The sequence below is a fragment of the Crocuta crocuta genome, unplaced genomic scaffold (genome assembly GCF_008692635.1).
Source record: "Crocuta crocuta isolate KB4526 unplaced genomic scaffold, BGI_CrCroc_1.0 scaffold751, whole genome shotgun sequence".
Classification (NCBI taxonomy): Eukaryota; Metazoa; Chordata; class Mammalia; order Carnivora; family Hyaenidae; genus Crocuta; species Crocuta crocuta.
This window is the reverse complement of record NW_027530353.1, coordinates 2,929,485-2,940,527: the sequence shown is the minus strand read 5'-3', so window position 1 is coordinate 2,940,527 and position 11,043 is coordinate 2,929,485. Positions and strand designations below refer to the sequence as shown.

General features: G+C 56.4%; 1 protein-coding gene across 1 annotated transcript; it reads left to right on the top strand.

Moving 5' to 3' along the window:
- Positions 1–582: 582 nt before the first annotated feature.
- On the top strand, positions 583–10,655 carry YKT6 (YKT6 vesicular SNARE protein). Its single transcript, XM_077765820.1, has 7 exons — positions 583–833; positions 2,813–2,895; positions 5,162–5,262; positions 6,162–6,266; positions 6,564–6,629; positions 9,556–9,657; positions 10,367–10,655. Exons 1-7 carry the CDS (start codon positions 730–732, stop codon positions 10,400–10,402), a joined length of 597 nt encoding a protein of 198 aa, XP_077621946.1. The 5' UTR covers positions 583–729; the 3' UTR covers positions 10,403–10,655.
- Positions 10,656–11,043: the final 388 nt, after the last annotated feature.

The window sequence follows — 11,043 nt, the reverse complement described above, 5'->3', positions numbered from 1 at the left end:
GTGGCAAGGACGTGTTCTTCGGAATCAAACCTCTGAAATGAGAGGCATGCCTTCACATCCCTGCAGGAGCCTGCCCGTCACTCTGAAGGAGGCTGGATTTACACACTGCTTTACAGGAAGGCAGCCCTCCTGAAACCACAGTCCTGTCTAGGGTCCACAGGGCACTGGCTGCGGGTGCTGCTCCCAGGAGCTGCCCAGGAAGGCTCAGGACAGTCTGGTAGGGAGAAAGGCAGCCTGGGAGCGGACAGGACACCTCATGAGAGAGGGGGGAGGCAAGGAGGGGACAGGACAATACAGGTAGGGATGGGACACCCCAGGAGGGAACGGGACACCCCAGGAGGGGACAGAACATCCCAGGACGGACAGGGGAAGGCCCAGGAGGGAACGGGACACCCCGGGAGGGGACGGGACACCCCAGGAGGGAGGGAGCGACCCTAGACTGGTCGGAAGGGCGGGGCCGGGCTTACGCGCATGCGCTGAGCTGCCTCCCTGTGTCCTCGTCCCACCTTCTTCGTATTTCCGGCATTTCCTATTTGCTTCCAGGGCACGAAAGCCCTCCGCTGGCCTCGGGCGGCGGCCCCTGACCGGAACCGGAAGCGGGACCCGCGCCAGGCGGGGAAGCCGGCGTCCGACCAGTCAGCAGACTGTGGCGGTCCCCAGGGGCGGCGGCCGCGCTGCTCGGTGCGAGCCAGTCCCGCGGCGGGGCGGGCGGCCCGAGGGCGCGGCACCATGAAGCTGTACAGCCTCAGCGTCCTGTACAAAGGCGAGCCCAAGGCAGTGCTGCTCAAAGCCGCGTACGACGTGTCCTCCTTCAGCTTCTTCCAGAGGTCCAGGTGAGCGGGCCCAGGCAGGGAGGCCCGGGGGGTGGGAGAGGGACGGTGGGGAAGAGNTCTGGGTTTGGGGACTGTACCTACGAGGAATCCTCTTTGTTTCGCTGGAAAGGTTTATACTTTTCTAGGATATTATCCCTGTGCTCAGTGTGTTCTATATATCTGTCGTTATAAAATTATCAGTGGACTTGGAAAAAAAATGCCGATTCCCAGGTTGATACCCGGACTTTCAGAACTAGAGAGTTGGGGCCCAGAAATCTGTATTTTAACCTAGGCAGGTTGGGCGCCACCCCTTGGGAGCCGTTTAGGTTATCGGGTGGGTTTTCCCAACAATTCAATGGGAGGGGTGCTCCGCTTTGCGGACGGAATCACCGAGGCCGCGAGAAACCAGCCAGGACCCACAGCCAAACTGTGTGCTGCTTCTGGGGGAGCCCTGGTGGTGCAGAAGGGTCTGCGCTGAAGATTTGGAAGGAAGCGCGGAACGTGTAGGGCCTACAGGCTTCCCCGTGTTTCTGGATGCTTCAGTATCAAGAACCTGTATATTGGAGACCCGGCAGCCCGTCGTGGGAGGGCTGGGCTGACTCAGGTACAAAAGGGGAAGGACCCTCCAGGGTCCATGTCTGTGGCCACACCGTCCGTCTGGACTCTAAGCATGCAGTTCCTGTTCCTGATGAGCGGGCTTTGCTGGCAGAATCTAAAACAGTTTCTGTTATTTTGTGAAACGTTCTGCTTCTTTTGGGTCCTTAGTGAAGCACCTTCGTGATACTGTTTCCTTTAGCTGGGCTCCATTCTCTGCTTGTCTGTGATGGGACGTTTGGTACCAGCTTGGCCAGGTGATTCCCTTTCTTTGTCCCGGCCCATGTATACCGAGGGTTCTCAGGGATTTCAGGGTAGGACCCTGACATCACTGGCAAGGGTTCCCAGACCATTTCTGGCGGTGAAAACAGCTGCAGCACTCCAGGGACACCCTCTTAGGGCAGCACACCATCCAGCTGTTTTCTTCTTTGGTCCTTCCTGCCTCATGTGACCAGACCCCAGGCTGTGAAACCTTCAGATGGTTCCCTGGCTTTTCTGGCTCTTGTGTGCAGACTCTGCGAGAGTGTAATTCCTCCTTTGCCTAACGACCGTCCTTCTGTGAGCTCTGTCTCTGGTTAGTTTTATTGCAAGAACTTCCTTATGCAGAGACTTTTCTCTGGGATTATTATGATCACATCACTCTCCCAAAGCGACATAGCAAGTGCTACCATGCACTTGTGTGGCCATCACATCGCGTGCACAGACACAGCGCCGCAGGTAACTTGCTTGGAGGTCACACGTCTCGCACGTGGTGGAGCTGGGGTCCAGACAAGGACGTCCACCACAGGGTCAAAGGTCCTCACTCCACGTAGCCCCTTGCATGGCAGTCCCAGTCACGGGCTTTCTGTTGGCCCCTGTCCCTCTGGCTGCACTGTTGCCACCTGTGACTGTTGTGTTCCGGCTGCATCTGACTGTCGGGTGGCCCTGATACAAGTCATTTCCTGGTCTCAGCTGAGCCATTGACTCCCAGAGCGGCCTGGCTGACGCACCACGGTTGAGCCAGTGCGCCCGAGGCCGAGTTTTGTGCCCTCGGCTACGTCCATGGTGCACACACACCCTGCTGCAGCGTCTGGCATGTGCGGCAGCCCCCTGGTTGCATATCTGCCAGCTTCTGCTCCTGTGTGTGTCCTGGGGCCTCCGCTGACTGCAGTGTCAGCTCCCCATAGCCTGCAGAAGGTGCCTGGAGGTCAGGAAGTGGGTTGTCTGGCGCGGTGGGAGCAGCAGGCGTGGGGTGTACGGTCGGGGCGGTTGGTAACAAAACAGCGTTTATCCCTTGTCGCCAGGGCCAGGAAGGCAGTGAATGAAGCCAAGAAGCACTAGTTCCTTAGTGTCCGAGTTCAGAGGTCACCTTCCGTTGTGCTGGGGACAAGGTGACCAGAGTAGGTAATCCGCGTTGTGTTTCTTAGTGTTCAGGAGTTCATGACCTTCACAAGTCAGCTGATTGTGGAGCGCTCGGCCAAGGGCAGCAGAGCTTCCGTCAAAGAACAAGGTAAGAGCACCGCCCCCTCGTGGGTGTGCGCGCCATCCCTCCTGGGCAGCCTATGGCTCCTGGCACACCTTTGGCCTGTTCCTCCCTCCTCTTCCTTCTGTCTGCACTCGATGCTGAGCCCACTGCTGGCGCCTGAGTGGTCCAAGTAAACGTGCCCCCGCGGCTCAGACCTGCTTCAGATGAGGGTCTGACTCTTGGGGCCGTAAGCGGCCTTCCTGAATTCTCTTTTCATCCAGAGCTGGGCACACCTCAAAAAAGGATTTCCAACCAGCCCTGTTAAGGTAATTCTACAGCCTGTGCTCCTTAGAGTTTGGACCAGGAATCCGAAAACTCACCACATTTTCTCTTGGCTGTTGTTTTTTCCTTGTTCATAATTCAGGTTTCCTGTGAGAATCTTCAGGCTTTTATCGGAGAGGCATATGTTGTACAGACCGATCAGGAGAGACAGACGTGTCGTACCGACACATCATGTGAGCTTCATTGGGCAGAGATGGCCCATTGCACACAGTGCCACCCTGGTCACCATCCCCGGGGTGCTTCTGTTCTGTGTGAGATCCCAGTACTGATCATGTCGCAGAAGTGAAATTGGGCCGTGAACGTGGAAACACTCTGGTTCCCACCAGCTGTGTCTGCTTCCCCAGTTTTCTTCCTGAGATTGGTTCCATCCGCACCAATCCAGGGTCTCCGGTTCTGTGGATGCACCTCCACTCGCGTGTGATCCTTCTTATTCGGGAGTGCAGACAGAGCCTGGAGAGTGTCGGTGACAGTCCTATCCCCCACCCTGCTCTCCTTTACTGCCCTTTCTTGACTCTGGAGCTCTTCATCTCTCCCTCTCCCCTTTCCTTGTTTTCGTTTTGCGTCAGGGTCTGGTGCTTGAACATCTTAAAGACAAGAAGGTTCTTGTTTGTCAGCTGTCAACCTCACATCCCTTTTACTGTGGTGTAATTTTTAATCCTTTTTAAAATGACAAAGCTTTGGGGTGCCTGGGTGGCTCAGTCGGTTGATTGTCCGACTTTAGCTTAGGTCATGATCTCATGGTTTGTGGCTTCGAGCCCCGCATTGGGCTCTGTACTGACAGCTCAGAGCCTGGAGCCTGCTTCGGATTCCGTGTCTCCCTCTTTCTCTGCCCCTTCCCTGCTCATGCTCTGTCTGTCTGTCTCTCTCAAAAACAAACTTGAAAAAAATTTAAAATAATAAAATGACAAAGCTTCGTGTCCTGAATGATGACTGTTTTGTAGTAGCCTTTGTACAGACTGTACTTTTGGATAATTTGATGATTTTAGCACAGGCATCCGTAGCCAGCAGTGACTAATTTTTTTGTAAATGGACCTTCTCTCAGCTGTCCTCCCCTCCCCTCTCCTCTCCCTCCCTTACACCCTCCAGCACAGAACAGAACAGGCCAGGTTTCCTGTAATGATGAAATCTGGGGCCCCGAGAGGTGATGTCTTAATTTGGGTCCACTCTTATAGGGATTTTTAAATTATTTTTTGTTTATTTATTTGAGGGGGGGCACATGCATGCGTGCACAAGTGGGGGAGGGGCAGGGAGAGAGGGGGACACAGGATCCGAAGCAGGCTCCAAGCCATCAGCACAAAGCCCAACACAGGGATTGAACCCACAAACTGTGAGATCATGACCTGAGCTGAAATTGGACGTTTAACTGACTGAGCCACCCAGGCGCCTCTCTCTTTTTTTTTTTTTAAGTTTATTTATTTTGAGAGAGAGCAGGGGAGAACAGAGGGAAACACAGAACCTGAAGCAGGCTCCAGGCTCTGAGCTGTCAGCACAGAGCCTGACGCAGGGCTCAAACCCATGAGCTGGGAGATCGTGACCTGAGCCAGAGTCTGACGCTCAGCTGACTGAGCCACCTGGGCGCCCCTATAGGGATTTTTAAGAAATTGGAGGCTGCTTGTCTCATACAGGGTCTCCTCAGCTTGGGACAGAGTGGAGCCTGAGAGGTGCAGCCCCTGAACTGCAGCCAGGCCTGGTCTAGAGCTCAGGGTGTAACTTGGAAATGCATCTGGGGCTGTGTTGCCTGAGACGTTTTCTGCTCTCCTGGCTTTGCACGCCAGGCCCCTGGGCATTCGCTCATCCTAAAGCAGGTGTTGGGCCATGCCATGCTAGTGGCAGAGATCCATTATGCACTGTCCTGTGTGAACTGCATTGACCCAGAAGGCAAGGGCTCAGCCTTGCGATGCTTTGATGATCAGGGGTGAAAACGTCTAATGGCCTTAGGTTACCATCTACATGTCTGACCTCTTCTCAGAATATCTGTGTCACGTCTACGTGCGAAACGACAGCCTTGCAGGAGTGGTCATTGCTGACAGTGAATATCCGTCCCGGGTGGCCTTTACCTTGTTGGAGAAGGTGAGTTTGCAGTGTGGCCAGACTGGATTTGGATGGACAAGTGTGGTCAGTGCCCAAGGGACAGAGGATGAAGTAATATGTCCGAAATCAACCCATTTTTTTCTTGGCCCTAAACCAAGAGACAGTCTGGCATCCCTTCCCAGTTTCTTTCCCTGGCACTGATTTCTGCCTGTCCTTGCTCCCATGTCTGGGCTCATGTCCCCAAGTGCCACCTTGACTCACCATGTCTGCCTCAGTGTCACAGCCTCCTTCTGGGATGGGCCCTGGGTCCATCTCTATCTGTGCTCTTTCCCGGCCATTCCTCTGGCCAGTCTCCTCCTGCCTCTGCCCTCAGCAGTGGTGACTGTGGCTCCGTGCCCTGCCCTGCGGCCGCCTCCCTCCATCAAGCTGTCCCTACAAACAGTGGGCCCTCCCACCTCTGTGCTTCTGCCTGTCCCGCAGTGATGGGCACTCCTTCCCCACTCTGGTCCATTGCCTGTGTGCGCTTTGGTCCTTTGAGCAGCACTTGTCATAAACCCTTGAGGGTGCCGGCCCCTGGCCTCCTGGAGCACAGCTGCACTTACAAGCCAATGAAATCTGGTGGTCACTTAAATCCAAAGGATCTAGTTCCCTTTTGAAGAACTGTTTTGGAAAACAGGAGGGCCAGCACTCTTTCTCCTAGAACTTTATGACCACATAAAAGCAGAAATAGTTTAAAATTTGAATACTTTTATTGTTCTCCAGATGAGGTTCATCTTAGGCTGGGTACGCTTTGTTTTTAATTACCAGAGTACTTAAAACTTGAGCCTCAATGTGTCCTCCCCTTCCCTCCTCCTGGGGCCTGCCTGCCTCTCTCAGGTAAGGCCATCTGCTGAAGCCTATAGCTGTGGGCGGTACTGACATGCTCCTTTGTCTTGCAGGTACTAGACGAATTCTCCAAGCAGGTGGACAGGATAGAGTGGCCAGTCGGATCCCCTGCTACAATTCACTACACGGCCCTAGACGGCCACCTCAGTCGCTACCAGGTAGGCTGTCTAGTCACCCCAGGGAGAGGCTGTGTGACACAGGAAAGCCAGCACCCCTGACTGCTGTGGCTCTGGGTGACTCCGGGCAGCCTTGGTGTCGACGTCTCTTTGAACCATGCAGGGGCCCACGTTACGACCTGGATCTAAGACCTGAAACCGGAGCCCCGCGGCAGGCTTCCACCTCCCTGTCCTGTGTGGAAGCAGCTGCAGATTTTAACTTGGGAGAGTGTGTCCAGCTCACTTGGTTTGAGCTTTGTTTCCAAATGGTCCTGATATTACTTTTGGCTCTTCCCCTAGAATCCTCGAGAAGCTGACCCCATGACTAAGGTGCAGGCTGAGCTGGATGAGACCAAAATCATTCTGGTAAGCAGGGTGGGGGCCAGCACGTCCCAGAGCTGGGGGCAGAAAGCCTGGCAGCCACCACGCTGCCATCAAGGCTTATTGGGAGTTCTCATCCAAACACTTTTCTTTTTTCCTAATGTTCATTTTCGGGGGGAAGAGGGCAGAGCACAAGTTGGGGAGGGGCAGAGAGAAAGGGAGACAGAATCTGAAGCAGCCTCCAGGTTCCAAGCTGTCAGCATAGAGCCTAACGTGCAGCTCGAACCCACAAACTGTGAGATCATGACCTGAGCCAGAGTCTGGCGGCTGACTTACTGAGCTACCCAGGTGCCCCCCAAGCACTGTTCTGAAGGGGGTGTTTGCCTGCTTCTTCCTATGCGTCCAAGGCCTCAAAGCCAGACTTGCTTAGGCAACGCTATATCTATCTTTCCTGCCAGTTGTAGGGGTCCACACAGAGAACCAGTGTGGACCTCCATCCTACCCTCCCACCCTCCCCCCTGCCAGTGAGGTCCGCCATTCTCCTGCCAGTGTGGTCCTCCATTCTACCCTGGTGTGATCCTCCGCCCCCTCCCTGTGTGATCCTCTATCTCCCCTCCAGTGTGGTCCTCTATTCCTCCCGTGAGGTCCTCCATCCAACCCCCCCTTGTCCTCCACCCACCCCTGTGCAGTCGTCCATCTGCCCCCACATGCAGTCTTCCATCCGCCTCATGTGGTTCTCCACCACCCCCATGCNCTATCCCTTCCCCATGAGATCCTCCATCTGCCCCCACTGTGTGGTCCTCCATCCCCCCCCATTCAGTTCTCCATCCCCCACCCCATGCAGTCCTGCATCCACCTGCCCTGTGGTCCTCTATCCCTCCCCCATGAGGTCTTCCATCTGCCCCACCCCCATGTGTGGCCCTCCATCACCTGCCCCATGCAGTCCTGCATCCACCCGCCCTGTAGTCCTCCATCGCTCCCCCGTGAGGTCCTCCATCTGCCCCCCCATGTGGTCCTCCATCCCACCCCCGTGCAGTCGTGCATCCACCTGCCCTGTAGTCCTCCCTCCTTCCCCCACAGGATCCTTTATCCACCCCTGTGTGGTCCTCCATCCCCCGCCCCATGCGGTCCTGCATCCACCACTCCCCTGCTGGTGCAGTCCTTCATCCACCCCTGTGCGGTCCTCCGTCCATCCACCCCTTGTGATCCTGCCTCCACCCGCCCTGTGGTCCTCTGTCCCCTGCCCCGTGAGGTCCTCCATCCACCCACCCCGTGCGGTCCTGCATCCACCTGCCCTGTGGTCCTCCATTCCCCCCCGCCCCATGTGGTCCTCTATCCTCCTGGTGCTCCCCTCTGGGCAGTTGCTGGTTGTGAAGGTCTGAGTTCTTTGGCTCTGCTATCCTGTGCTGATGTCTTTTGTAGTTTGTCTCCAAGCCCAGTAGGTGTGTCCCTTTGCGGGATGTGGGCTGTGGGGGCAGCCAACAGCCGCCAGTATGGAGTAAACACAGATCTAGGGTTGTTAGGTCCTGGTCAGCAGACCAGGAACCTGCATCTTATTGAAATCTCCTGGTTTGTAACCATTGCTTTGGCTTTTCATGCACCCTTTTTTTCCCCTTAACTTTGATCTATTTTTGGTACTTGAGGCATTTTTGTTTTCATCTCAAGTTTGGTCCTGTGGTCCCTGCCTCATGCCTGCCACCAGTCTGTCCAGTAGTCGGTGACCATCAATATGTCCCTCTCTGCTTACAGCTCCTCAGCGGCTCTCAGGACAGCTGTGGGGCCACGTGCAGGCTCCCTGGCATGGCCCCATGGTCTCGTGTCTCCCTTTCCTCCCTGGCATCCCTGCAAGTGCCTTCGTGCACAGGCCTCCAGGACGCCACCACATGGTCTTTACTTGTTTGTGTGTCTCCTTAACTAGTGTGTGAGCCATCAGGACTGGGAGTTTGTCCTTATTCCTACGTCCCTGTCCCCAGTATGGTGCCATGCTTAGGCCACCAGTGCCCGGTGGCTCATGGACCCCGACTGAGTGGATACAGAGCCCAGAAAAGGTGCCCAGACATAAAACTCCTGCCACCTCTGGCTCATCTTTGGTGCACACACGTGTTTTGGGGGACAGGACCCAGGTGCTCGGGACCACGCTTTGAGTCACGTGGTTCTGGGGCTTGGGAAGGAAAGTGAGACATGACAGTCTTGAGGTGTCTGCATCTTTCACCATCTGCTCCCCTATGTCTTCTGACCGAGCCCCATCCTCTTGTCCTGCGCCCTTCATCTCCTGCCCCATTCTGCTGCTCCTGCCGCCTGACTGTGGAGGGCAGACGCGTCCTGGCCCTGTTCTGGCTGCAGAAATCCGGTTGCTGGTCCTGCAGCCGGTCTTCCCTTCTATGTCTTCCTGTGGCTGACTGCTGTGGTGAGAACCTGAGCTGTGCAGCTGCACGTGGAGATGAAAAGATTGCTTATTCTTAGGTCTGCGCATTTCATGCTTGTGTGCCCACGTTTCTGCCACTCACTCCAAAGAGGCCTCGGGGAGTCCTGTGGCTGCTCCAGCAGTGGCTGTCCAGGCTGGAAGCGAGCCAGCCACTTCCCAGTGGCACCAGGGCCGGGAGCTCTTCTGAGGGCCCTGTCCCTTCACCCCTGAGATGGGGTCTGGGTGCGGCCATTCCCTGGGTGCTAGCGTGCTAACACAGTCCCCTTCAGGGAGGTGAGGCGCAGCTGTCTGGTGGGAATGCGTGTGTGTGTGTGAGGGCAGGTATCAGTGATTTGTAGAGTGTGCTTGTCTCAGCCTGCACTGTGGGCACCCCAAGGGATAGTCACTAGGTCCTGTCCTGTTTCATCCGCAAGCCTAGGACGCGTCTTGACGCATGGCAGGAAGGAACCCAAAGGAGATGTGCTTCTCGTGGCTGAACTTCAGGAGGGACTCATGTCAACTAGCTTTGTGAACAGAAGAATGTTCCTTCCTTTTGTGTCCCTGCAGCACAACACCATGGAGTCTCTGCTGGAGCGAGGGGAGAAGCTAGACGACCTGGTGTCCAAATCCGAAGTGCTGGGGACACAGTCTAAAGCCTTCTATAAAACGGTGAGCACTGGCGCTGGTTGCTCTGGGCACCGTTCCCTAGGGTTCTCCACACTGCTCGAGCCTTCAGGACGTTCAGTGACCTGTGGGGAGAGCGGAGGGGGTGGCCCAGGTCCAGCAGCGGCCACAGGGTCCTCGAGTGCCGCCATAGCGGAAGTGGGCAGAGGCCTCTTCCGGCCTGCTTGTGACCTCGGGCCCCAGGAACCCAGGAGGGTGGGTCTGCTCGGCTCCTGGTTCCCGCTACTCATGGAGCAGATAGGTGCTCAGTCTTCCCAAAGAGGCCCTTTCGTCTCTACTTGTCTCCCTGCAACAGAGAGGCCTCACTATCTGGACGGTGCTGGGGCTGAGTTTATTTGTCCATGCACATCTGCTGTCCTGTGTGCTTGGAAGGGGCCTGGGCATATCTGTGAGTCGGGGGCGGGAGGGGGGTCTACCCAGTTCTCTGAAGTCCTTCTCGGTATCGCCTCCCCGTGTGCTGTCCTATAGCACATGGGGACCTAAACTGGGCCAAAGTCAGACACTCAGTCCCCCCCACGTGGCCTTGCTCCCCAACCCCCAGCACTGACGGGGGCCCGCCTCCCTGGGGTGCCCCCAGGTCCTGCACCGGCTCAGCGGTCCGATTCCTGGAGCCTCACAGGGCCCTTGCCGCGTGTGCCCTGGTGGAGCTGCCGGCCACCTCTGTCCCCTCCAGCTCCTGTTTGTTTCTTTCAAGGCCCGGAAGCAGAACTCTTGTTGTGCAGTCATGTGACAGCAGCGCGCAGAGGCCCCTGGGCCGAAACGCCCCATCATTCGCATCAGAACCACAGCCCCTCGAGCAGCAGAGCCACCACGGGAAGTCTCTGCACCCCTGGAGCCCTTGGCAGGGACCGAGGGGTCGTGGAAGAGCCTGGGGGTGGGGAACATTCAAATTTACATGCCTGGTGATTTTTGAAAAGATGGTTTCAGGCACCCAGGGGTGTATCATTAGGCCAGATGAAACTATAAACTCTGAGTGACTCACACCGATGCTGACGGGCTCATCTCTCACTCCTGGGAAGACCCGTGGGCCCCAGACCTGGGCAAGGCCCTCAGCAGGTCGGATCCTGCCTTGTTGGGCCTTAATCTGCCTTTGGGTTGTGTCTGTGCATGGACTGCATTAACGCTGCAATAAGCCGAGGGGAGGCTGGACTGCAGGGCTGGGGACACAGAGCTGGGGCTTGGGTCTTGGGAAACCCACTGTGGGCAGGCCTGAGGCGTCGGGGGCCAGCAGGGTGTAAGCGCTTCAGGCCAACGTCTGTGGTGGGAGGCGACAGTCACCCGGCTTCACAGATTCTGGGGCACCTTTGCGCTTCTGAATTGACCTCTTGCTGAGGGCACTACCTGTCCGTCAGGTTCCACAGAAATGCCTGC

What these genes read in the sequence shown, in the direction of transcription:
- YKT6 (XM_077765820.1), top strand. Translation starts at nt 730, where the DNA reads ATGAAGCTGTACAGCCTCAGCGTCCTGTACAAAGGCGAGCCCAAGGCA. An exon ending in CCTTTACCTTGTTGGAGAAG is followed by an intron (nt 5,263 to 6,161) that starts GTGAGTTTGCAG and finishes TTTGTCTTGCAG; the next exon opens with GTACTAGACGAATTCTCCAA. An exon ending in GCCACCTCAGTCGCTACCAG is followed by an intron (nt 6,267 to 6,563) that starts GTAGGCTGTCTA and finishes CTCTTCCCCTAG; the next exon opens with AATCCTCGAGAAGCTGACCC.